Source organism: Alligator mississippiensis, chromosome 1 (genome assembly GCF_030867095.1).
Source record: "Alligator mississippiensis isolate rAllMis1 chromosome 1, rAllMis1, whole genome shotgun sequence".
Taxonomy (NCBI): domain Eukaryota; kingdom Metazoa; phylum Chordata; order Crocodylia; family Alligatoridae; genus Alligator; species Alligator mississippiensis.
Window position 1 is genome coordinate 93,645,281 of NC_081824.1, and position 27,067 is coordinate 93,672,347.

Here is a 27,067-nt window from a genome sequence, read left to right on the forward strand (position 1 = left end):
CTAGACAGACCCCAGTCGAGATGATGGAGTAGGAGATGGTCATGCTTTGAACGGTGTGTTGGACTAGATGGCCTCCTGAAATCCCTTACAACCCTAATTTTCTATGATCATATGACTTAAACAACTGGGAGCTTTCATTTAATTGACTTAACAACTCATTTGTAAAAAGTGGCCAAGACTTTTGAAAATATTGCTCTGTCAGGGTTTGGCAACCTATGGCCTGTGGAATAGATCTGGCTTTGGTGGCAAGAGGCTTAGGCAGCAGTCACTTTCCTGTACTGCCATGGAGATAAGCAATGGCTGTAGGAGCTCTTCCTGTGTTGCTGTGAAGAAATGCACCAGCTGCAGACACTCTCCCTATGCTGCCACAGGAAAAAGTGGAAGTGGCAGCTAGATTCTAGGGCCCATCTGCCCACCTCTGACCTGAATTAGGTCACTCTGGCCTGCAGCCCAAAAAGGTTTCTGACTGTTGCTCTAAGTGACTTGTCAAAGGTCACACACAAGGTTACCAATCCAAGAATGTTTTTAGTGACAATATGCAAACATTACTGACAACTGAACTTTTTAGTGATACATTTTTACTGATATGTTTTATATAATGTAAATCCCTTGCTGCTAGGCCCCAGTTGGAAGGGCTGGATTCAAATTTAAAGGTCTAACACAAAACATAGTAAAAAAATTAAAAAGTTTGGTTGTCAGTAAAAAGTTTACAGTAAAAATATTTTCTTGGGTTGGCAGCCCTGCCTAAGTGCACCAATGATTTTATAGCATGCTGCCCCCACACCAGGGATTCCTATTCATCCCCACACCCTGATGCTCCCAACTGCTCCTTACATCAGGCTGCACCCCTAGACCACCCTCCTCAGACTTATCCCTGCCAGACCTGCTCTTGCCATCCTGGCATGGGCCCACAAATAAGTCAAACCATGACCCAGAAGTGTTACAGGTAGTTGACAGGACACAGAAGCAGATCCTAGCTAGGGGGTTGAATCTATGAAGTCCTAAGAGAAGGCTCCTTGCAGGGTATAGGCATCCTATTCAGACAGCAGCTGGTGCTGTTGTGCTCGATCTGTCCATCAGCTTACTTCCAGCTACTTTCTGACCACAGAGCTTCAACCAAGCTCTAGTTGCTTAGTGTTTTTTATGCATGGCTCCCTTTTTATGGCTTTTAGAAACAAACATTTTTAGCCTGATTTTTACTGACTGTCCATAAATTTACAGACAGTTGGCAATCCTGGCCACAAAGGAACACTGGCAGAGCAGAGAATTAAGCCCACATCTTCTGAGTCGCAGCTAAGACCCCTTAAGTGAGGAGGAGGGATGGACTAACATGTCTCACATCATACACTTTCATGACACAGACTTCCCTTAAAAATTTTACTCTGCTTAAGGAATATTAAGGGCCTGCAACACTTGCAACTCTTCTTCACATCAAATAGGTTAAAAAATAAAACAAAACTAAAAATAACTCACCAAAATTCTGTCCTACAGCATAATATCAACACCCTCACAGATCATCAGTGAAGCTGGAACTTTTAGATCCACAGCACAGACCTCTGCCACTTGAGCTGGTGAGATAAATGACAGCACTCCTGTGGTGCCATTCTGTATGAGGCTCAGCACTGTAGAAGGGTGAGACGCACTCTGCCAGTATTCCTGGGGGGAGGCAGTGATATTCACAGGATTGTCAATGCAGAAATCCCTATGCACCATTATAATGCCTTGCCCCACCTTAGCTTGGAGTAGCAGCAAGGAGCAATTGCAATTGAGCTCCTTCTGAGCCCTTGGACTGTTACTTGCTCAATTACCCTATGGAGATGTGCATGCAGTCTGGCTACATGGTGGAGATCTGACAGATTGGCACATGTTGAGTTGTTCTGTGGGGTAACTCTTCATGTGCAGATTTTTCTGCAGCTGGTGATGCAATAAGTTTGAGCATATCCACAGCAGGAGATAAATCAAAGTCTCTAATGAGCCAATACAAATCCCTCCAGGTAATAACAGTCCAATTTGTCTGGATTTTCATGGGATTAGCCAAGGTGCTTCCTGCCACGCCCTATGCCAGATTTCCAATCCCTGCTCTAAAATACGTGTGCATAAAAGCATGCCAAAAATAAGGTCTCAGGACTTTTTTAATACAGGCAGACAATACATTTTTATTAGTCTCATCCACAAATGACTGAACAAGTTTACAAGTTAAATAAGCTCTTATGTAGGAATAGTGTTATATCATTGTGTAAGCCAGGGGCATGGCTGGGAGGTTCTATGCCCTGGATGGCAATGGTGTGTGTGGTCAACAACTGTAGTCAGGTTGTTGCTGGCCACCAGCATAAGGGTCTGCTCCCTCTGTCCTCCCCCTCCCCCCCAAGTCAGTGCCTGGTCCTGTGCCCCATTTGACCCCCATGGTTACACTATGATGCAAGCAGACCAGTGATCATGTGCTCCTAGACCTGAGTGTCCTTTCAGTAGCTTATCATACCCCATGTTTATCCACATCTAGAATCCATCTGGGCCTGAATGGTTGTCTCAGTGAAGAACAGAAATATCATCATTAGCAGTAGTCCTGGAGGATGAATTGTAGGGGTCCTTCAGTGAGTGGTGCAAGTACATTCCATGGCAGGACAGAGTGGCTAGGGATGCAGATGAGGAGCTGGTCTGGCATGTGACATGCTGCACATGGTATGCTGGGCTAATCTGGGGTGCACGCTGCACATGACACCTGCACTGGAGTGGTCCAATATGCTGTTGGTTGGGCTAGATCAGGCTGGACCCAGTGCATAGGGTTGATCTGGTGTGGGCACTGCATGCAGTACATGGGGCTAGTCCAGGTCTCACACTGGCTCCAGCACACAGGGCTGCTCTGTGGGCCCAGTCCCATGTGCCTGTGGACCAGCCCCACGCTTCTCATCCAGCCTGTTATATAGGAGAAGCAGACTGCTTTTTCTGACCCTCAGGGTAGGGAGGGAGAGAAGAAGGCACCATCTAATTAAAAACACTTCTCTTCATGTAAGTTGCTTCAAGAGCATCCAAGTCGGAGACATCCACTCATCTGTGATGACATTTGGAAGCTTTGGCAACCACATACTTCTCTCCTAGTCTAACCTCTTCATCTAGGTCCTCAGCCCAATATTCCTGCACCCATCTTGCTGCAGGTGAGTGAACCTGAATAGACTGCTTCAAAATTACCCATTCCAACACTTGCATGCTCGACTGAGACTCAGGTTCCAGTCACTTCCATCCAGAGTTCTGAAGCCTCTGAGCTTTGGCTTATGTTCCTGCGCTTCCTCCATGTTTCACCTCTCTGCTCCCTGCATTAATTTATCTACTCACTCACAGTATACTGCTCCATCTTAGCCATTTGCAGTGTCCAACAGTTAAGAACCATCCATCTGTCCAAGGCTCAACTGTGTTGTTTGTGTCTCACTCATTAGGATCAGCATGAGGCAAAGGTCCATGACTCCAGACTTCACAGGTGCAGCTGTCAAGGCATGCAAACGTTTCCAGGAATGCCTGATCACTAGGTCCTATCTTTGTACCCCAGAAGTACATGGCCATATCCAGTCCAGTTGCTGATGCTATAGGTGGGGTGTTTGACAGCACTAATCATGCCAGGGCCACTAACCACTAACCGCTGCTGTTGCACCATCAGTTCCTGCCCCCTGGCTGCTGCTGCTTATTCTAGGACAAGGCCATATTTACTGGGTCATTAACTGTAGGATATCTTCCACATTAGACCCACCACTGTGTGACTGACCTTTTCCATTAACACTTTCCTTGGCAGGCTGATGGATCTGTGCCACAGACAGCACTTCTAGCAGCACACACCAAAGTATCCACTGGTGGCTAGGTGAGCTGTAGCAACACTCCTCTCATGTCTGTGACGGTTTTACCCCCTCTCCCACAACAGGCAATAGGGTCTAAATGAAATCCAGTTTAGAGCAGTCTTTCACCCAACTGTCTGTGCTTCACCAGGCTGAGGGTTTATTAAGTCCTTGCTCCTTTAGTTTCAAAGATGATTCTTTCTACTGTGGGGAAGGGAACCCAGGTTTACCCTGTTGTCTTGAGTCCAGCTCAGGAACTCTGTGTTAAGCAGCCATAGTCTCATCTTTACAGTTCCTTGTTGCATCCTTGATCGACTCCTATCTTTGTATACAAGTGTCTTTGCCAGTGTCACCCTGTAAGACAAACAGGTGTCCCTCTGGAGCTGTCTCCACATGCAGCTTCTTCCATCTGCAGCTATGCCACTATCTCAAGCCTCTCTGTTTGCCACCTTTTCTGGCTGGGCTGCAGTCCTTTATTTCAGCTGTTGATTAATTGTCCCCTTATTTGCTACTGGAGAAGTAATTGGTCCTTCTGTCAACCCTTTCTGGATTGCCTCTATGACCTATCGTAGATATTTGGGTAATCAGAATGAAAACTACATTTAAGCAAAGGTATGAATTTACAGCTGTCATCATTTCATTAGAGAAAAGCCACTTTAGAATGGGAAGAAAAGCATCTGAAGGAATCATAACAAAAATGCAAAATCAGCAGTCTCATAGATGAAAGGATTTTACTCCATGAGGGAACAGACTGGGATACGGTTTGTTAAGGGGCACCTTAGAAATACTGACAGACAGTATTAACATCAATGAAGCCAGTCAGTGGGTCATTAGGTTATATACAATGATGTGATAAAAGTCCCTGTTGTTCAGATCTCAGTCAAATTAAATTTAACTCTGGACTATCAATTCATATTTTGCTAAAAATTCAGGAAGTATTTGCCCATCTGTTCTGTAATAATTCAGCTATCTGGTTGCCATAAAGAAGTTGGTTGTCTGCCATTTGGGCAGATAGTCGCTTTTAAAAATGCATATAAGTCTCATGGTATCTGCAAGTCATACAATTTGAGAGCTAATTAAATCATGCCAGAACTACCCATCATGAAATGTAATCTTTGACTTAAACTCAGAGTGCACAATTTCCCTGAGAGTACCACACTTCAGTGGAGCGCACCATACAGCAAGGCACCTCACAGAAACACTGCTTTGGTGTGCAAATCCTGCAGTGCAAATAAATAGTATGAGGCCAAAAGCACTGAGTGCTACAGACCATGAATGGAAACTTCAGATGCTTAATCCATCAGTTATTAAAGGACATCTTATTTCTGGCCATCACGCATCGAGAAAAAGCAGCATCCCCCTGAAGATGCCATTCATACACACTGCATGCCAGAAATGGTGATGTTAAAGCAAAGCCCATAAATAATGAATGATCTTCAATTCATTACTTTTCTTTCTTCTCCTGACACTGCCACTGAACCTGGTGCCCCTAAGACCCAGAGAGGAGAGGTTTTGGATTTTTTTTTTTAAATCAGACTGAACTCCAGCAATGATGAGAAATTCTCATTGAAACTCACTCAGAACCGAGGGGAAGATCCTCCAGCACAGTAAATTCCCCAGGATTTGATCATTTACATCAAATGAGCATCCGTCCCTGAAAGGTTCACTACCCAAACCTGAAGGGTGATGAGCACTTATACAAAATGCCTTCTGCAGACTGAGGACGCTCAGCACCTTGCACGGTCGGGTGCCAGCAGATGATGTGAAAGCCTATTTGATTCTTTGGGCACAACATTTTCTAGAAAAGAGTTGGGACCATGAAAATCACATTTTAAATGTTTGGATTGGCTCCATTTTCTATTTCCTAATTTTAGGGCCCCGGCTGCTCACTGAGGAATTCCACTGTTTCAGATCTTGTTTCCTTCTCTTCGATGGAAATGTTTTTGTGCTTGGTAAAACTGCAGCTTTCACATGCACATATGTATGTTTTAGAGAGGGGGATGACAGAACAAATCTTTCAGAAAAATTTTAAGGATGAAATGCAAAACCTCTAGTAATAAGAAGAGGCAGTCAACATGTCTGGCAGTAGCAGCAGGAGCAGGGCTCTGTTGGCAACTCTGCACACAAGCTCATTGTAACTGTTGGGCAAATTGTTTAGCCATTTTGTGGTTTGGTTTCCCTGTCTACAAAACATCTTGAGTTGTTTTTTTTTTATACAAATGTACCATAGGATGCAAAATTACTAATAGTGAATAGCTGGAGTAAGACAGATAGAAAGTTACATTTCTAGAGTAATAACATAATGCAGTAATATTTATTATGCACTCTTTTGGCCATGCATGCATATCAACCAATAACAATTTGCTAAAATAATAATCAATGTGTCAAAAAATGGCTAACCTTTCCTTAGTTTTGGTGAAAAAAATACTAGTGAAGTCTAAGATAATTACCCCAAAGCACTATCTTTTATAATCATGTTGCTACAATATTTTGGTCTGTTATTACAGACTACTGCATAAAGGTCACCATATCTGAGTATTAGAGCTGTCAGTGTGTTTAAGATGAGTTGGTCATTTATTTACATTATTCATGAGGATGTTACTAATGTAAAATCTGTTGCTTAAAGGTGAAGAGCAAAGCTTTTCATGGGGATTAGGAAATGGTTCAGGGAGCTGTTTCTTAGTCAATATGGAATTGTTTTTCACTTGTCTGAAGCACCTAGCACGGTGAATAACTATGTGACTGACACAAGAAAACGAAGGTGCTGGAGGACTGGTGAAAGCAGAGAATGGTGTAAATGGTGAAAGTGTCAATCGATACAGACACTGGAGATAACACAAAGTGATACAGTAAGCTTGGGATGGGAGGATGGGAAACAACTTTCACATCTCATAATGGAAAGCCTGAGGAAGCAGGGGAAAGATATTGGTTAGGGGAAATTAGGAAGGTTTGACTAGAGCAAGTTGGCCCCAGGGAGAGAATAACAAGGTGGCACAAAGAAGAAGGAGGCGTGATAGGAGTGGTCAGAGGTGCAAGGGTTGAGCTAAACACAAGCAACATCCAAAAACCACAGGATCTTGGGTTTTTGGAATCCAGGCCCTGTCACTGAGGGGCAGCCTCGTGCAGCAGGTGACATAGCATATGGCCAAATGCTGTGGGCCTGAAGAGGAGGAGCCAAGGGTCCATGGTGGCTTCTCAGTCCCTCAGGTCCAGTCATGACAAGATCAGATGGAAGTGAGGCATATCTGCAGGAGCAGTGAACCCCATGTATTCCGATGTATTTCTTCCTGTCTGGTACTGATTCAGTAAGATGCTGAAACATCTGCTCATGCAGCTTGCAGAACTAGGATCTGATCCAATCCTTGTTGAAGTTGAGAGAAGGGGTGAGGTCAGGCACATGGGGCTTTGCCTTGGAGCCCTCTGGAAGGAGGGCCTATCTGTTACTATGTATTTCCACATAGTCCAGGCACAATGGGGCTACACCCTGGCTACAGTGTCTCCACATGGTATTTAAATAAAATAAACAACAAGGGTGGCACTTCAAATGAGCTGTAGACTTGTACCATTCAGAAAACTCCAGAGAAACTTGACAATGATCTTTTAAGGCAAAGCGTTGCCTATTGCAGAAGGGCGCTAGTTCAACCTGTAGCAATCTGGCAGCATTTGTCCAAGCCACCTTTCATTGTAATCAAGTGGTAGTTGTTCTGGGAAAGGACTAAGAAGGTCTTTGAGCTAAGCAGCTGGTTATCCCATCTGGATGCAAGGCACTGGAATAGCTCATAGGTGGAGAATACAGTGTGTGGCTTGGGGTGTTTTTATGCTGTTCTTTGTTAAATAAGACCCAGATCCAAGGAAAAGAATGAGTATTTTGTCTTTACCTTGTACAGGGGCTTTTTAAAGGAAGTTTGAAGTAGGCATTACCTACTCATGCTAAACATCACTGTATTTTAGGCAATTTATTAGTATTTTCTAATATTTGGTAATTTGCACTCTTCAAGAAACAGACTCCACATCTGTAGCCATCTTCATAAAAAAGTAATAAAAAGTAAACAGGCATTATCCATGTACCTAGCTCCAAAAATAAACTGAGAAAACAACCAAGCAATTTACTGACAACAAAAACACCTAACTACAGGGTATCTTGTTTTCCTCTTTAACAAAAATTCTCTCTCTCTCATGATACTATACTCATTTTTTTTTCTGCAATGTGCAGCTTGTGTGGTTAGCTACCAGTCACAAGAAACAATACTGGACTACATTTTGCAATGACCTATGCAGCCCCACACATGTCAGAGAAGAATTTGGCCCACTACTCTTACAGAAAGAGCTAAGGATAATGATGTCCTCAATAAAGGAAAGGATTCCAGTTCACTGCCAGTGATCTCCTATCCTGGCATAGCTTAAATGAAGTCTCTAGTCTCAAGCCAATTCCTACTGGGCAAATGGCCTCATGATACAAATTACCAGAAAAATTGGTAATTTCAGCCGAAAGTCTGAGAACATGGAGAATGAACTCTCCTCTGGCTCACTCTGCAGGTCAGGTGGGGTAGGCTTATTGTCATGGTAGCATGGGGGTGCTACTACTGGTCATGCCTATGTTGATCTGGTCTTACAAATAGATTGGCCCTTTGTTTTCAGGTGTCTCTGCCTGGAAACATCTTGAGTTCTAAATTCACAGATTATTCCCTTTCTATTGTACTATTCAGAATCCATGTCTCACATTACATTAATGCCTTGCTTTAAGAACTGCTCATAATTTTTCAAACAAAAAAAAGTCATAAAGGTCTTTTCTTCAAAAATTAAAGGTAAAAAAAATCCCCAAATTTGCTGATTTTTCAGTGAAAACTTGCATCTTTTCCTCCCTTTTTGTTCCCATTTTCCTCACTTTTGAGCAAAAAAATAATCTGGGGTAGAAGGTTAAAGATTTCCAAAAATGTTTTGGAAAAACAAGTTCTTGTCAAATGCTTCAAAATAAAAACAGTTTCAAAATGTTTGCAGTTCCCCCCTCATTTTTGATCAGCTGGATCAATTATATTAGGAGAAACATTATATTAAGGAAAACTAAGCTTTGTTTCTGTCATTGTATTGTTCTACACTAGCTTCTGACATGCTTGTTTTAGTTCCAGACTTCATGTCCATCATACTGCATCTTAAAGTATCAAACATCATCAACAGCAAAAAGGTGCTGGGACGGGGGCATGAGAATATGTACCTTGTACCCGGGTTTCCTCCCTCTCTTCTTTGGGATCTTCACTATGGGTAAGGATCCACCTGGTGTTGAATAAAGATTGTGAACAGCCATTTTCATCGCAGTAGAATGGAGTGGGGGTCTTCCTCGTTTTCTACCTGGTATTCTTGGAGACTGCATGTCAACAGTATCCAGTCTTGGAGGCAGCGATGACAAATGACTCATATGCAGAGGAACTAAAAATCAATCAAAAAAAGAAGACGAACCCAAGCATTTTTGGACATTTGCAGTTGAAAATAAAACCCACGCAAATGCCAAGGCAATTTGCTCATTTTACTATCTTTGTCTTTCTGATTTTTACTATACATCATAAAACGGCAACAAGCTAGAGCACTGAAAAAGCTATAAAACAGACAATTCTATACAGTACAGTCTGAGAGTGTTAAAATTGCACCCTGCAGAATGGGGACACTCCCCCAACACACCAAAAATACTGCAGTATTATTGGATGGTGGAAGAAAATGCCTTGCCTGATGAGTGAAATTCTGAAATGCAGGCAGCAAGCTCAAAAAGTGCTCCGCATGCATGGCACAGCCAAACTGGGGAGCAGGACACACTCCCCTTGTCCCATCCCTGGATATGCTACTGTGTGAACCTCATGATTTTTAGTATCTTTTTAAAGCTCCAACCCCCTGAGGCAAGAGATTATGCAGGAATTGAAGGTTTCACATTGTTAAGAAGAGTTTCTAGCCAACCTGGTTATAGAGAAAAGCCTGTAAATAAATGTTACCCAAGTGCACTCTAAAGGCTCAGAAAGCAGGCAGCAAATTAAGAGTCACCAGAATTCATTATACATTCTAAAATTTTAAAAAAAATTAAAAATCACATGCTTTCTTGGGACCGAACTCATGATTTGAATTGCTTAGCATTGACATTGCAGGGAATATAATGCTGGAGTCCTATTTACCTCCAGGGACTGATGGTAGGAAAAGCAATGCCTGGTAATGAGTGTTTGTAGTTGAAGGTCTGTATATTACTGAGGTGAAAAATATCTTGCCTCATCAAAACTTTAAATGTAAAACCAGAATGTGATTGACAATCAAGACTTTCCCTTTCCACTACTTAGGGGGTTTTCTGTGTGTGTATGGGGGGGGTTGTTTGTTTGTTTAACTATTACTGAATTGAAGAAACAAAAAACTCCCACCTGAACACAACAGTAAACACGTTTATATTTAATATGTTAACAACAGATCTGTTAAAAGCGTTATAGGTATCTGCTCATTTTGAAGAGGTCCATTATGTATTGCAAGACTTGATCATCAGATCAAAGCAAATGCTGTGTAATAATTCTGAGTAGGCATGTCTACACAAGCATTTATGCTGGCTTAAATTTACTGTGCAGTAGGCTGGTGTCTACATGTGCAGGCATTAAAGTGCATTAATGGGCATGGAGGTGTAGACGAGCACCCTTACTGAGCAGTAATTTCAGTTACTGAGCAGTAAATGTTCATGTGTAGTTGCGCCTAGTGTGTAAATTAATAAAGTGCCCAGAAATGATGTGATTACGTTCCCTAGATGTATACTTCAGGAGCTAATCAGAAACTTACAGCCTTGCACAGAGAATGGTTTAAAGCAGTAAGTTCAACACAACACGAGTCAAAGGGAAAGGTTCTCTATCTCTTGAGCACTGTAGCTTTTATTCCTTCTTGCACAGGGTGTAATGCTTTACTGTAACACTTCTTAAATTGCACTTTCTGATCCTCTACCACCACCCAAAGCAAAACATTTTAGGTTTCAGATCAGCCTAGAACAAGGTGAGCTGTGAAGGAGGAGAGTGGAAGATGAACCAACATTCTAGGTGTGACACACCAACACAGACATGAAAGCATGGCACAGAAATGAGGTTTTTTCTTTTGAGTTTCCTTTTAATAAAGACTGGAAAAATAATACTTCACAGAGGAGATTCTCTGGAAATCAGAAAACTGAAAGGAGCATAGGTTTGGACACTGTGTGAGTACTTGCTCATTTATGGGAAAGCATAAAATGACAGAGAACCAGATTCCATTGAAGTCTTTCCTTTGGCTTCACGGGGCTTTGATCAGGCCCTAAATCTCCACTCCTGTCCTTGCACACCTGAAGACCAAACTCTGTTCAGTGGTCCACTGAAGAGATTTATTGCAGTATCAGCTAAGTTACAGTTCATGAATGTATCACATAGACTGAACTCAAAGGACGATCTGATATTTTAAAGGATTAAACCTCTTAAGTGAAAGAAAGTGAATGTATTCAAATAGCAGGAAGTCAGCATAATTAATACTATCAAAGAAATTTCTCATAAAGGGAGATATTGTGTATATTCAGAGAATAAACTGACTTTTAAAGTTAAAGAATCCTTACTACCCAACTTTTTCTGGATCTGCTAGCTATCACAAGTATTTCTATCATTATTTATGAGCCAAGCAGTAAAGTACAATGGAAGTTATAGGATGTTGCTTGCAAGGTGTAAGCAAAATAGCAAGGTAGCGATCGTGTGTGTGCATCTCATCAAAAGATACACATATTTATTAAATTACATAATTATCACCAATCCTGTGACATTTTAAAACTGTACTCCGAGCAGTAAGTATACACAAAACACATGCGTACACACACACACACACACACACACACACACGTATATCGACCCTGATTCCATCACCAAGAATCCCATCCTAGGCTGCGCCCACAAAAGCAGAGGCATGCATTTGAAACAGCACAAATAGTAGTGGCACAAATTTGTGCCACTACTTTGTGCTGCAGTGCATGCCCCTGATCATGCAGTCTGCAGCAGGACACATTGTACCACTGCTCCATGTGCTGTAAGGGACCTGGTTGGGGCAGACTGCCTGCATACTGTCCCCCAGCCAGCTGCTCTGTGGCTGGCTGGGGTGCAATGTGCCTTGAGACAGGGGCTCCATGTACTTCAGTGTAGGGGCTCCACAGCAGAGCCTTTCTGCTGATGCACACAGAGACAGGGGAGCAACTAGCCCAGGACTGCCTGCTCCCTGTCTCAAGGCACCCTGTGCCCTAGCCAGCTGGAGAATGACTGGCTGGGGCGCAGGGTGCCTCAGCATGAGGGCTCTCCAGTGAAGGCACATGGAGAAAAGGGAACAGCCAGCCCTGGGCTGCCTGCTCCCCTGTCTAGAAGCACACTGTGCCCCAGCCAAGCAAGGAGCGGCTGGCTGGGGTGCAGGGTGCCTCAGCATGGGGACTCTACAATGAAAAGAAGGGGGAGCTGGCAGCCTTGGGTCTCCTCAGTTCAAAGGAGTGGCTTTCCCTATTTAACTATTCAGAGTTCAGAGCCTAATTACTGTAACAAGAAAGACAAATAATCAAGCTGACCTAAATTATACCTTGGTATATTAATATAGTTATTGGGAATGTATCTCCTAGGAATGTATTGCATAAAGTATAGGGGACATGTTGGGGAGACAGGGGGCACATGCCCTCCCAGATTTCTGCGCTGATGATGAGGCACAGGGCTGTAGCCTGGCCAGAGCCAGTTCCTGGCAGCAGCAGGGGCAGCAGTGATGTGGAGTTGTGGCCCCCCTGTCAACACTTACACGCTGTCTATGACATCAAGAGGCTACTATTATTAAAATGAGTTTTATGCAGTAGTTAGTTTTATGCTCTCTGTTTATTGACAGCAGCTTAGTAACCAGGATGCAGAAAATGCATGTGCTATTTAACATGTGCTGTGCCAGTTTCACTGGCCTTTTACGTGAGCCCCATACATCCCATTCCTTGGCAGTAATCAGTTCATATTGATGAAGTAATCACTGTTGTATCATCCCTCTCCTTCTTTTCTTTTTTAAGTTAAACACGAAAATCATAACCAAAAACAATACCCAGAACCCATATATACAACATATAGCAAGGAATGAGGTCAGGAAAGAAGAGCTGAAATTCCCTGACAGATGACAATGGGCTTGTCTACGCTATGTTAGGTTTCAGGGAAGATGGGATTAAGCATGCCCCACCCATAAAAGTCCACTGACATGTTCTAGAGCCAGAAGTTTGCCCATGAAACTGTACCAGACACCCATCAGCTGCCTCTGATCTCCTGGTGTCCAAGGGCTCAAGAGTGAGCACTGGGGATGAGTCTGGAGCAGCCTCGCAGATGAAATGCTGGCTGGAATGCTCAGTCTTGTCCTTCCCAGGTCATGTTCCTGAGACCATTGACTGCTGAGACCATTTTTATCTCTGAATCTCAGTGGCTTAGTATAAAGCCACAACTTGTTCTTAAAAAGTGACATATCATGGTCTGTTCAGCCACTAAGGAAATGTTCCACATGGAGCCAATGTCTGCCTTTTCTTGTGTGTTACATTGTCAACAGCTAGGCTGTCGTGTCAGTTCTTCACCATTTGAGTATTGTCAGCAGAATTCTAAATGTTCTCGCAGAACAGAAAATTTGTGTCTTCCTCGGGTGTGTTTAGGTGTTGTCTTTAGGAATTACTCTTGGAGATTCTTATGATGTATGACCTGGGCGTGGATAATACCTGCTACCTAGGCAACCTAATATTTGTAATATTTTAAAATCACAATAGCTGTAGCTCCTTGACATTCTTCTGACATTATTCCATTCCAGTTTCTTGAGTATATCCTAAAGATTATGAAGCCAAAAGGTGCCACTGTGGGTCACCTACTTGGACGGCCTGTATAATACAGCCCACAGAATGCTTTTGAATTAATTCTTACATGAACTAAAGCATAACTTTTTAGAAAAACATTTAGTGTTGGTATTTTTTGTAACTACTAATCATGTTGATGATCTTATTCCCTCCCTCCCAAAAGAACAACCCATCAGATACTGGCATTAAAGGTTTTGTTCCCTGATCACAAGGGTCTGAACTGGTAGTCTTTTGAATCTGTCAGGGCTTTTAAGGATCAAACAGTTTACTATTGTACTGATTTCCCTGCTAACCTATTTGACTGTGCAAAGTGCAATGCAGTGTATTTGAACCCATGTAGCAAAGACAAAGGCTCCATTGCAATATAGAGCACATTGTAATCTCATTTAATTACAAAGACAACCTGCAGCTTGATTCTCTTCCTGTTTGTTCTAATGTAAAATCAGGAGAATCCCTACTGAAGTTAAATGTATTATACTGGTATAAAACTGGTGCTAGAAAAGAATCAGCCCTGTAATCAGAAGCAAAGTATAACAATCCAGAAATGAGCTTACTTAACCAATCTAATAAAAAATAATCGTTTAAACCTGTATTTTACTGAAGTTTTCTTCTTAGATTTTGTCTTTTTGGTTTGTGTGAGAGCATATTTTTTCCTATCATTTTAGACCATCCCAACATATGTTTACGATTTAAAAAAAATAACCAAACAGAATGAGAAAAATATTTAAGTCTAATGCTGATCTCAGTTATATCATTATAACTTGGGTGTAACTCCCTTGAACTCTGAGCAACTTCTTCAGCATCACTCGGTTACTTGACATCAGAACCGGGCCCTGTTCAATTTCTAGTATATACTCTCAACTGTGGAAAAATCTTTTGTCCCTTTTATCATGGATGAAGTCAGTGATAAACCAAGAAGCTCCTATTGTTGAAAAGAAAAGAAAAAACTCTTAGTATTGGAGAATACGGGGTGAAATTTCAAGCTCACTGTAGTTAATGGAAGTTTTCCAATTGACTTCAGTGGGGCCAAGATTTCATTCCAGATCTTCCACCCAATCCACACAAAGTGCTCTTCTTTTATTTGTATATTAGTTTTCGGTCTCTTTTCTTTAATGTAATCCAAATTCTTCCTGATTTCTTTGCCTTGGAAACCCAAGCATGACTATGCAAGCCCTCAACCATTGATCTATTTTTGTTCTCCAGGAGATGGTTGTTCACATGATGGAGCAACCAGGTCACCCTCTTCTCTATATCCTTTTGCTCAAAGCTCTTGCATTTAGTAACACATTGTGTTATCAAAGCTGGTAAGAACAAAGGAAAATGCTATTCAGACATAGCCTCATGGCATGGCATTTTCTCCCATTGGTCTTTAGGCAGAGTTAATAGCTCCTGTGGAGAATATGAGCCTTGATCTCCTGGAGATCAAGTGCTGACTCACGCTTGTTAGAGCAGCTGTTTGCTAACCTGGGAGGCTTTCCACATGCCTTTGGCACTGCAGAAAGAGCTTGGCAGGATTAATCTCCTGCTGTGGAAATAGAGTAAAAGGTCCTCCCCTCCCCACTCAGTTTCCTGTTGGGGGGTAGGGGAAGGTAGAGAGGAAGGTCAATTTGCAGGAAGATGAAACCTGTCTCTTGAGGCAAAAAGTGGCAGCAAACATACTTGCTTGTTTTTCCAAAAGGATCTTACTCCCTTCCAAGTCAGTCGGGGTGAACACACGAGACCCTCCCCTCACAGAGCTGGGTAAGGAGTGTGTATATTCAGCTGCATAGAGGCAGTTGTCAGTAGCCTGTTTTTGGTTTAACGTAACATACTCTACGAGTCAGTTGTAAGAACTGAGTCACTGAAGAGTCAGTAAAATGTCAAAAGGGCTGTTGTGGCTAGGCTGCTTCCACCCAGCTTGGGTATCTACTTGATGGAGCAAACTGCAGTGTAGACATACTACAGTATAGCTTCTGGGAATAGAAAGAAGCTGAAGGAGAAACCTGTATACTGGAAGGTATAGCACAGAAATAGAGCACAAGGAAACTGTTTTAGGTTTGGACTTTCCCACGTCCGTTTATCTGAGGCAGCGTGTACCTTCTTTTTTTACCATATTTTTAAATACTTCACTTTGGACATACTTCATTAAACCTTTACCTCTTGGCTCTACTCATTCACTAAAATTAAGACCACCTCCTTCCACAGTCCAACAATGAATGGCAAGGCTGTAATGGCGCACATCATAAAACCACTGCACATGAAGTGAAAGCCTGGCCCCATTAACATCAACAAGACTTCTTTCTGGACTTCAGTGGAGCTAGGATTTCACCCAAGCAGCTTTGTATGACAGGCAGTTGTAGCCAATGTAAGGCCAAGGATGGGAATAAAAATGTCCTAGACCAGCACTGGCAAATTACACAGGGAATCTTACAGGGAATCTTCTGAACTATGCTTGGCTACTGTTATGAATTGGTGTGTTCTGAACTATTTGGGGTTAGGAGTTGTCTGTTTCTAACTATTCCCAAGATTTACAGGTAATCTGATGTGCAAATAGTTTTGTAACCCACAGAGATCTTTATTAATGAAGATAAATGCCTACAATAAATGCTACTGTTTAAACTAACACTAATAACTGCAAGAACTGATGGAAAAAACAAACCACTAAATTTTATGAGAGTAATTCTAGGGGATAATAGTTTAACCCAGCACTATACCAAGACTTAAGCAGTTATCAGATTATCCTAACTGACACATGGACAATTCCAACAATTCGAGTCTCTATTTTGGGAAAGGATCAGCTCTTAATCCCCGTAAGGCAAAGCATACTTCACAGACACAACACAGTTCAGTTTGTGTTTATGCACCAATTTTTTAAAAAGTATTCCTTCATTTACAATATATTCTCAAGCCCCAGACCACCACAGTATTCCAGCCACAAGGATCTTCATGTTTGTCCTGTGTTCCAGTGACTTCCATGAGCCACACAGGCAGAAAGTGCCTAGCAGGTGATTTCCTTTGTGGTCCAGGGCTTCACTTTCATTGTGCACTGACTCTTCCAATTCTTGAGTATTCCCAAACTCAGAACCTTGCAAGCCTAGGTTTCTGTCACATTATAGAGAGGGGCCCAACCCCTCCCCTTTTTTTTTGTTGGAGCTGGAGCCTGACCACAGGGAGGGGGGGCAAGTTGCTGGTGGGCTGAGTGGCTCCTGATCCAATGGTTCCCCGAGCCCACTCAGGGAGCAGCACCTGATGAACTTCAGTGGGCAGGCTTGGGGAACTGTTGGATCAGGCTGGGTGCTGCCTTTGAGCTGGGGCAGCACCTGGCCTGCTAGCAGCCCACTTGGGCAGCCCCCAGGAGGTGACACCTCTGTGGAGGGTAGGACCAGGGCCTCTTGCAACTCAGGGTCCATTCAGCCCTCCAGCAGCTCACCCCGCACTGGGAAAAAAAAAAAAAAAAAAAAGAATCAGGCCCCTTGCTCTCCCTCTGCCCTGTGTGACATGGGCCGCTGTTGTCCTTCTCCCCTGTAGGGAGCGTCCCATCTCTGCTATCCTGGGGTGTCTCCCCACGTATCCGGCCACTCCTAGTGTTGTGGGCTGTCAACCAGCCTCTGGCTGGGCTGTACCTCAGCTTCCCTTGCTGCTCCATTCCATCTCCGCCTGGAGGGGAAGCCTCCTTTGCCTCCTGCACTCCTCTGACACTCCCACCTCTGTTAGCGAGGAGAGCCTCCTCTGGCTCTGTCATCCCTCCGCTGATCCTGCCTCTGTCGGTGCAGGGAGCCTCTTCTGGCTCCCCTGTCTCTTCAGCACTTTGTTTCTCGTTGATATAGAGAGCCCCTGCCAGCTCTCTCTCCCTCAGGGTATTTCGGGCAGTGCCTGGTGTCAGGGACTTCCCCATCTCTGCTCCGCTCCTTCCGCCATCTTCCCCGGCGGTTCACTTTATTCCCACTGCCTGGTGATTGCCAATGACGTCACCGGTCGGTTTCAGCTGGATAAAGGTGCGGCTTATGACCCGCGTGGATATCCTTTCTCCCTCCAGCTGCTGGTAAGTAATCTCTTTGAGTTATTTTTATATCTTTTCCCTTTTCATCGTGTGCTTCCCACCCCAGGCAGTCCCCGTTTGTTGTTTGGGGTTCTTTCCCCTATTCTCCCCCGCGGGACACAACCACCGCCTTAAATTGCCTTGGGGCGGTTCCTTTCTGTCTCTTAACATCCTACCCGTCTTGTCCTGTAGTTCTGTGTGTTCTTGTCTCTCATTGTTGTCTTTGGTTTCATTGTTGCATCTAGATAGAAAATCTGCTGTTACATTATTTATTCCTGGGTGGTGCACCATGCAGAATTTAAAAGGTTGGAGGGCCAGAACCCATCTCGTAATTCGAGCGTTATCTGTTCTCCCAGAACTGAGACATTTTAGGGGGGCGTGGTCTGTTACTAGCGTAAATTCTTGTCCCATTAAGTAGTATCAGAAGTGGTCCACCACCCAGCGTATTGCCAAACACTCGCACTCGATAGTGGTGTACCTTGTTTCTGCGGGCAGCAACTTTCAGCTGGCGTAGGTTACTGTTCTCTCCACTCCAGCGTCTTCTTGTGTCAGTACCGCCCAGACAGCAGCCTCTGACACGTCCATCTGCAACACAAAAGGTTTTTGGAAATCGTGTGTGTGTATTACCACATCCTTGCACAGAGCTTTTTTCAGTAATTGAAAGCTCCGTGTCATTTCCCCCATCCATTTTACTGCTTTTCCTCATGGCCCTTTTAGTGCCTCTGATAGCAGGGCTGCTAACTCAGAGAACTGTGGGACAAACCGGCGATAATAATTAGTTAGGCCTAGAAAGGATTGGAGTTGTTTATGGGTTTGTGGTGCTTGGAACTTGCTGATGGCTTCTACTTTATTGGCCAACCATCTAATTGTTCCTTGTCCCACCAGGAACCCTAAATATTTTGTCTGTCTTTGTGCCACCGTGCACTTTTGTGGGTTTGCCGTTAGCCCCACCTTTCTCAGCTCTGACAGTACTGCGATGAGGGCTTGTTTGTGATGTGCCTAAGACTGCGAGAAGATGACAATATCATCGATATACGCGGCGGCATATTCCGCATGGGGGGCTAGGATACGTTCCATCAAGCATTGAAAGGTCGCCGCGGCTCGATATAACCCAAACGGCATCCACACGAACTCATATAGGCTCCAGGGTGTTCCAAATGTGGTCTTAAGTTGGTCTCTGGGTGCAACCGGGATTTGCCAATACCCTTTCACCAAGTGTAGTGTCAATATGAACTTGGCGGAGCCGATGTGCTCAACTAGCTCGGTGACGTGAGGCATGGGAAAAGTGTCAAAGACTGCTATATCATTCAGCCGTCGATAGTCTATGCACAATCTCAGGGAGCCATTCGGGTTTGGGTACGGGGATGATGGAACTCTGCCATGGCCTCTGAGAGGGTCATATAATCCCTAACTCTAACATCCTCCCCATCTCTTTACATATTTCCTTGGTGAGATGGTGTGGAATTGGTCTCCATCTATCATGCACTATCAACCCTGGTGGGGTACGGATCGAGTGGTATGTCCCCTGTACCCATCCGGGTTCTTCCCTGAACACGGCCGATGAATTTCTCGGCTTTCTGGGCTGTCGCTAGCTCTTCTCCCACTTGGATCTGACCTACTGCTTCTGCCGACCCGGTGTTTGCACCACCCCTTTCAGGGCTTAGCTCCTCTGATTCATCCTCCAAAAAAGCGACCCAGCCTTCAGGTTGGCGCCACTCCTGTAGGAGGTTGACATGGTAAATCTGCCTCATATGAAGATGGCCTGGTCGGTGTACTTCATAATCCACCGGGCCCACCCTCCTGATTACCTCAAAGGGTCCTTCCCACTGAGTTAGCAATTTGTTTGTGGATGTGGGTAGCAACACCAGTACCTTCTGTCCTGGCTCAAATTCTCGCATCTTGGAGTGAGCATCGTACTTCTCCTTTTGCTGGTGTTGCACCTGTTGCAAATTGTCTTTGGCCAACTGTACCCAGCATTGAAACTCTTGTCGATACACGGAGTGGTCCTGTGTAGGTGCTGTGTCATGTTCCCAATCTTCCCTCAAAATTTGCAGCAAACCTCTGGGGCGATGGCCCAACACTAATTCGAATGGGGAGTACCTCAATGACTCTGAGGGGATATCCCTAAGGATGAATAATATCAAGAGGAGGAGTAGATCCTATTTCCAAGGATCCCCCCTTATGCACCGGTGCAACATTTTCTTTATGGATCCATTCAGCCTCTCCACCAACCCATTTGTCTGCAGGTGATACACAGACGGGCGAAGCTGTTTTATTTTTAATGTTCGGCATACCCCCTGTAACATTCCCAACATAAAATTACGCCCCTGGTCCGTCAGGATCTCTTGTGGGATTCCCATTCTGGCAATCCACTTGATGAGTTCCTCTGCAATCCGAGGGGTGGTCACTGCCTGCAGTGGCACCGTGTCTGGGTACCGTGTGGCATAATCCATGAACACAAGTATATATTGATGGCCTGTGCTACTACGGGATAATGGACCGATAACATCCGTAGCTATTCTAAAAAAGGAAGGTCAATCACTGGCATGGGTTGGAGAGGGGCTCTAGGTGGGCAGTCCTCCCTCGCTTTTTGGCACGTAGGGCAGGCAGTACACTGGTGGGCCACATCTCCCCCCAATCCCGGCCAAAAAAACCACCTGAATATCCTAGCGGTAGTCCTATCATGCCCCGTGTGGCCTCTAGTCGGGTTGGAGTGGGCGAGCTGCCGTATGGCCTGCCGGAAACAAGAGGGCACCATGAGTTGTGTCCGCTCAAGCTCTCCTGCCCCACCAGGCTGGACCCAGTATAGGAGTTGGTGTCTTACCTCAGACCGAGGTGTAGTCACTGGGGTCGGTGCTCGCAGGGAGGTTGATACATTCACTGCTGCTCGCAGCTCCAGTAATTCCCTGTCCTCTTCTTGTGCCTCCCTAAACTGTTGACTGCTGGTCACGTCACACAGATTTAGTACGCTCATTTCGTCATCTGGTTCCCTATCATCCTCAAGTTCTCCTAGCTATCCTTCTTGCATCTTCAGGTTCTTCTGAGTGGTCTCCCTATCCCGGATTCTCTCCAGTGCGTCATATATGGGGGGCCAATCCCGCCCTAATAACATGTCACAGGCTAGGCGAGGGGCTAAGCCAACCAGCAACTCTCCTCGATGCTCCATGACGTGAAGGGGTACCCATTGTCATTGGATCTGCTGGGTTTCCCCATGGTGGCAAGATATCTTTACTGGCTCCGCCTTACGGCATGGGCGGGCCGTAACTAGGCTGGCCATTATTAAGGACTGGGCACATCCGGAGTCTAACACTGCCCTGACTGGCTGGTTTCCGATCCACACTTGTACCATGGGCTGTTCCCATATGGCGCCTTTACCACTCATCACGAAACTGCAATCCATCGGCTCTGTTTGACTGGATTCCTTGCGCCCCCCTGCCATTCAATGCGCCGTGTGGTCCAGGTACCATCTCCCTGATGTGATGCTTGAGCATTCCCTTGAAAAGTGCCCGACTTTCCTGCAATGGAAACAAACCATATCCCTCGCCGGACCCCTGGGGGCGAATGGTTGTTTTTTTGTTTCTCTCACCGTCAATGGTAGAGGGTTGGGGTTGTGTCTGTTTTGCGGGTAATTAACTTCTAAGGCTGCAAAGGCCTCTGCCAGTTTCAATGCCTCCTTGCAATTGAAGGGAGAATGTTGGCATACCCACCACTGGGTCTGTTCTTCCAAGTCATTAAGAAATTGCTCTAATACTATCTGGTCGGCCAGGGTGTCATGGTCACAGGACATGAGGTTGATCCATTTACTGAATAGGTCCCTCAATAATTGCAACAAGAGCCGGGGGCACTCCTCCTCTGCCCCTTTCTTGGCCCGAAAGAGCTGCCTATAATGCTTGGGATTTATCTCCAGCCGATACAAAATAGCCGCTTTCACTATGTCATAATCTCATGCTTCATCCCGGGGAAGCACCCTGTACGCTGCCTGGGCCTTTCCTATCACGAGGGCCCTGAGCTGACTGGTCCAGTACCCTTTGTCCAGGCCTGTCATGATAGCATGACGCTCAAACACCTCGATGTATGCCTCTAGGTCATCGTCATCCATCATCTTCAGCATCTTAAAGGCTGTTAGGGCATGTAACAGCCAGTCCTACTGGCGCTTCATCATTTGTTGTTGTACGTCCAGTATCTGCGTCAGCGCTTGCAGGTTCTGGCCCAACATCTTGGGAGTAGTCATGGCCGCTGGCTGCACGTTGGGTTGTTCTTCTGGGGCTGGGTCTTCTAGTGGGTTCCCGGCCAATGGACCAGTTTGTACGCATCGGGCCTCGAACATACGGTCTCAGCCTTGGTCCGGGCGGCTGGTAGAGGGCGTCCTACGGTCTCCTGTAGGCCAGTGGGATGCCGTCTATCCCCTGAGTGGCTTCCCCCAATCTCATCTACCACAACTTTGAATGTTATACCAGTGGGGCAGGGGGGGAGGGGGCCAACCACCCAGGGTTCGGCTGCAGCGGGGAGACCGCCTGGCGGTAGTCCGTGGGGCTCCACCTTCCCTACACCCCAACCTCACACCAACACCTGGTGGGTCATCAGACCTTCTTGGCCATACCCCCGATGATGTTTGTCTTCCCTGGGACCCGGTGGCTCACGTGGCCCTATCACGTTCTAGGACTTGCCTCCCGAAGTAACTAAATCAATCAGAAGTAAGGCTACAGAAAATCGCACCCTCCTGGCTCGAACAGTCACCACCAGGGACTCCAAATTCACTGTGGTCCTCCATCTTTTATTTGAGCGTAAAGAAAAATACAATACAGTGCCATCCTGTCTATATCGCCTTGCCCTATCTCTCAGCCCCTCCAAAATGGGGAAAACTAAAGAAAGGAACAACCAACACAAATCAAGTATGGGAGGACCTGATCAGTCCTTTTCCCCTACCCTTATGTTAGGGTGACAGTAAACCCTTCACGCCCTCTGATCCTGCTGGAGTTTGGTCTGTTGTGGTCAGCGTAGACTGTGGCCCTTCGCCCCGGGTGGTTACGGCTCTCCCTCTGCCCTGTGTGACATGGACCATTGTTCTCCTTCTCCCCTGTAGGGAGTGCCCCGTCTCCGCTATCTGGGGGTGTCTCCCCACGTATCCAGCCACTCCTAGTGTTGTGGGCTGTCAACCAGCCTCTGGCTGGGCTGTACCTCAGCTTCCCTTACTGCTCCATTCCATCTCCGCACGGAGGGGAAGCCTCCTTTGCCTCCTGCACTCCTCCGACACTCCCACCTCTGTTAGCGAGGAGAGCCTCCTCTGGCTCTGTCATCCCTCCGCTGATCCTGTCTCTGTCGGTGCAGGGAGCCTCTTCTGGCTCCCCTGTCTCTTCAGCACTTTGTTTCTCGTTGATGTAGAGAGCCCCTGCTGGCTCTCTCTCCCTCAGGGTATTCCGGGCAGCGCCCAGTGTCAGAGACTTCCCCGTCTCTGCTCCACTCCTTCCGCCATCTTCCCGGCGGTTCACTTTATTCCCACTGCCTGGTGATTGCCAATGATGTCACCGGCCGGTTTCAGCTGGATAAAGGCGTGGACTTCCTTTCTCCCTCCAGCTGCATCGCAGGTCCTGCTGCTGCTGGTAAGTAATCTCTTTGAGTTATTTTTATATCTTTTCCCTTTTCGTCGTGTGCTCCCCACCCCAGGGGGTCCCCATTTATTGTTTGGGGTTCTTTCCCCCATTCTCCCCCCGGGACAATGGCAAACAATAGGTCATAGGGAAGGGGAAGGAAAGGGGCAGGGGTTGTTGACCTGGTGAAAGAATGCAGCTAGTAAGCTATAAAGAGGTTACCTGGGGTTCTCAGATGGTAGGCAGATTATAATGTCATAAATCCAATGTCTATATTTAGTTCATGATTTTTTTGTATTCAGTAGATCTATGAAGTGAAGTTTGTAGGCTCATCAATGAAAGGTGTTTTGTAAGTCCCCTTTGAGGATTAGAACTGAGAGACTGGAGAAAGAGTGGTTATCTTGTGAAAAAAGTGTGCACCCACAAGTAATGGGATATTTTTGTCTTTGATAGATTTTCAGTGTGCATTCATTCTGGTATGTAGTTGCTGTTTGGTTTCTCCCACATATTTTCCATCAGGGCATGTAGTGCACTGGATGAGATACATTATATTTCTGGAGGTGTAGGTGTAAGACCCAGGAATGGTGATGGTTCTGTTGTTGGGTGTAGCTATTGTGGAAGTGGTGGAAATGTGTTGGCAGGTTTTACATTTCTTATCCTGGCATGGTCTCGATCCATTCAGCGTGGTTTGGATCATAGGAAGTTGCATTCAAAAGTTTGTCTCACTTTATCCCAACTACATAGTTGATCCAATAAACGGTATCACCTAAAGAAATCCTTGCCCCTATTGTTAACAAATTCATGAGTGATTGTTAAAAAACAAAGTCATGAATAAATGCTGGGAGCCTACAAAGAACAATGCCACTGTAACAGACAGCCTGGGACCAGGGCCGTCCCTGAGGGGTGGGGTGAATCAGGGCGACCACCCCAGGACCTGCACATTGGGGGGCCCCGTGGACAGTGCCATACAGGTCCCACACCTAGCCACCAGCTCCGTGCTCCAGCTGCTCACCATCCCTCCCCATCCCCATTCTGCAGTCCGGCCTCTCGCCACCCACCCCTCCACTCTGCCCACTTGCCACCCCCTGGCTCTGCACGGGCTACTATACCCCGGACCCCGCATACCCCTAGGGATGGCTCTGCCTGGGGCTATCTGTTCCTTAAGGCAGAAGCAACACAGCGAGTGGGCACTATTAGCTAGTGCCCCAAAGCCAGATCCAATACAGTGGGTGCAGGCTAGAAGGCCGAACAAGAGTAAAGGAACAGAGACAGAGGAGGTCAAAGCCCCAACAAGTGAACACTACAATAACACCCTCGAGGTTTGGGCCCTGGTGTAGAGGAGGATTGGAGCCATGCAATTAGCCCCTAAGGTTTGTGGTACCCTGCAGCAGCATGGTTATAGAGCGAGGCCCATTGAAGAGCCCGGGACCAGTGAGGCCCAGCGAGGGGCCTGGAGAACAGTAAGGACCAGTAGGGTACCAGGGAACTCTAGCAGGGGTTCAGTTGAACTGGGGCCATGCAAAGGCCTGTGGGTAGCCTCCCTGGTTACTACTATGAGTACATCAAGGCATGGCAGGAAAGAAGGGAAGACACTCTCAGGATGGAGTGGGGCATGGTCGAGGAGACACCAGGGGGCATCACGGATGACCCTGGGACCCCAATATGCTACAGCCACCAGAAAGCCTGTAAACAGGTATGGGGAAGACAGCTGGGTTTTCTGTTGAATGATCATCATAGGCATCAAGAATGTGGAATTTTCTGAACTATGTTCACCTTTTGGAGTTGGCAGTAGTATAGGTCCAGACTCTTTTCCATCTACTGGCAAAGTCATAACAGGGCAACTCTACACTCCCAGTTCACCCACAGGCAGTACAAAGGACAGCTACCTCAGCCACCCTCCCCTGTTATACTGCTGTCTACTGGGCATCTAAGTGGATTTAGGTTCTAAATGCAACTCTATTTCATCCTATTTTGACAAGGCTGGCCTGAGGGAAAATGGTGCCCTGGGCAAACTTGTATTTTGGCACCTCCCACAAGTCATCAGTGCTGCTGCAGGAAGAGACAGGTGTGCGGTGGTGTGGGGCACATTTTGGCAGAGCAGCAGAGTAGCACAGTAGGTGAGGCAGGTGGGCCGGCAGACACCACTGCTGCTGTATGGAAACAAGACAGGCAAACTGGAGCAGGCAACACCCTGCCTGCAAGTGCCTGGCCCAGCTCCTCCAAAACAGTGGCTGGTGACAGGCTGGGCTGCTCCTGCTTGGGGTAGGGATCAGGCGGGGCAGGGGGAGAGCACTGCTGTCAGTGCAGGCTGCTCATATGTGTGTGTGCATATGTTTGTGTGGTGCCCCCCCGACCATACTGCCCATGTTGCCCACTCATGAGGCTGTCCCTGCCTATTCAAGTCTATGCAAATCTATTAATGCATCTGCTTTTGGAATACACCATCATCTGACCCTGCAGACTGAGTCATAAAAAAGCATCAAGCGGTGGAAGACTGTAGCAGGACTGAGCCCCAGGGGTGGCCATGATGCTTCCTTGTGGTCTCACAACTCGTGCCCTGCTCTGGCACTCTGGGTATTCGCCATCTTTTGCCCTTTTTCCTACCCTGCCTTTCTGATATTATTTTATTGGGAGAAAGGGAAGCTGCCCAGCGTCCCAGAGTAAGCCCTTGTCTGTTAGTAGTTGGGGGTTCCTCCCAACCCTCGCTGATCATCAAACCTTTCATCTGGGTCCCAGCCCTAATTTCATCCTCATGGGCTCTGGTTTCACCCATCTCAGGCTTTGCCCTGTTGGACTTTGGGCCCCTGGCCCTGATTCTCACTCCTTTTTAGGCTCTAGCCCTAGCCATCCTGGCCTCTGGCCACTTCTGATGCCTTCTGTGCCAAGGCTTTGGCCCTGTCAGCCACTGCCTGTATGTTGTGAGCCCCAGCCTCAGGCAGGGCTCAAAACGCTCTTGTACCTCTTGGGTACTACTGTGATCTCCTCTTCCCCCTTTGTACTCACTGCCAGTCCACTTTGTAAACGAACAAAAAAGTAAGCCCACCAGCTACAACACGACAATCCCCGCATTGGGCTCACACATAAATCCCATCTTGCTGGCTGTACAGCCAAACTTCCCCTTGACCTGGGTCATATACCTTTGCAAGCCATCAGTACCTTACTTGCATTCCTCCAGGGCAATTCAGGTGTCAGCCAGGTGTAGTCTTCCAGTTCAAGAGCTTTTCTCCCTACCACCTGCAAGACCAGACTGCCTGCCCTGGCTCAGGCCCTGAGCTTATATGCCTTCTAAGCCCAGCCCCTTATGGTCAGGTGGTTCCCCAGCCACCCACAGGGGTTTCTAATTAGAACTAGCTTCCAGGGCAGCTTGCAACTGTTGGTCTGGCTGCTTTAGCAGTACTCTTGCTGCCTATAGCAGGGCTCTGCCCTATGTCCTATTGCAGAGCAGCTCGCACTACAATAGGCACTCATAGCCTCTGGTCCCTGGCTGCCTATTTCCCTGCAGCCAGCTCATCATGGGCAATGTTTCCCTCTGACCTGGAGGACTTTCTGCTACTTCTTTCCTCTTAAAGTAATGAGAGCCTCTGACTCCCTGTTACAAGCACCTACCCATTTTTGTATTAATAAATTTTTCAGGGCCTTGAGAAGTATATAATAGAATCACACTAAAAAGTCCAACTCTTCTTATGCTCTTCATAGGTGGAATGAAACCATCCTGTACTGCTTCCATTGCATAGTAGGGATTTAACTCTCCTTGACATAAAGTAGTAGCAGTAATCAAGTC

General features: G+C 46.0%; 1 protein-coding gene and 1 long non-coding RNA gene across 2 annotated transcripts in view; both read right to left on the reverse strand.

Moving 5' to 3' along the window:
- SCML4 (Scm polycomb group protein like 4) overlaps positions 1-9,241 on the reverse strand; it is a 92,958-nt gene extending 83,717 nt beyond the window's left edge. Inside the window, exon 1 of the mRNA XM_019499877.2 lies at positions 9,034-9,241. Within this exon, the coding sequence (XP_019355422.1) occupies positions 9,034-9,234 (201 nt within the window). The 5' untranslated portion in view covers positions 9,235-9,241. The remainder of the gene's footprint in view (positions 1-9,033) is intronic.
- A 6,878-nt stretch (positions 9,242-16,119) lies between these two features.
- On the reverse strand, positions 16,120-26,519 carry LOC132249988 (uncharacterized). Its single transcript, XR_009461554.1, has 3 exons — positions 26,443-26,519; positions 18,177-18,283; positions 16,120-17,939 (listed from the first exon to the last, which is right to left on the reverse strand). It is a non-coding gene; the product is annotated as an uncharacterized LOC132249988 (long non-coding RNA).
- Between the last annotated feature and the right edge of the window lie 548 nt (positions 26,520-27,067).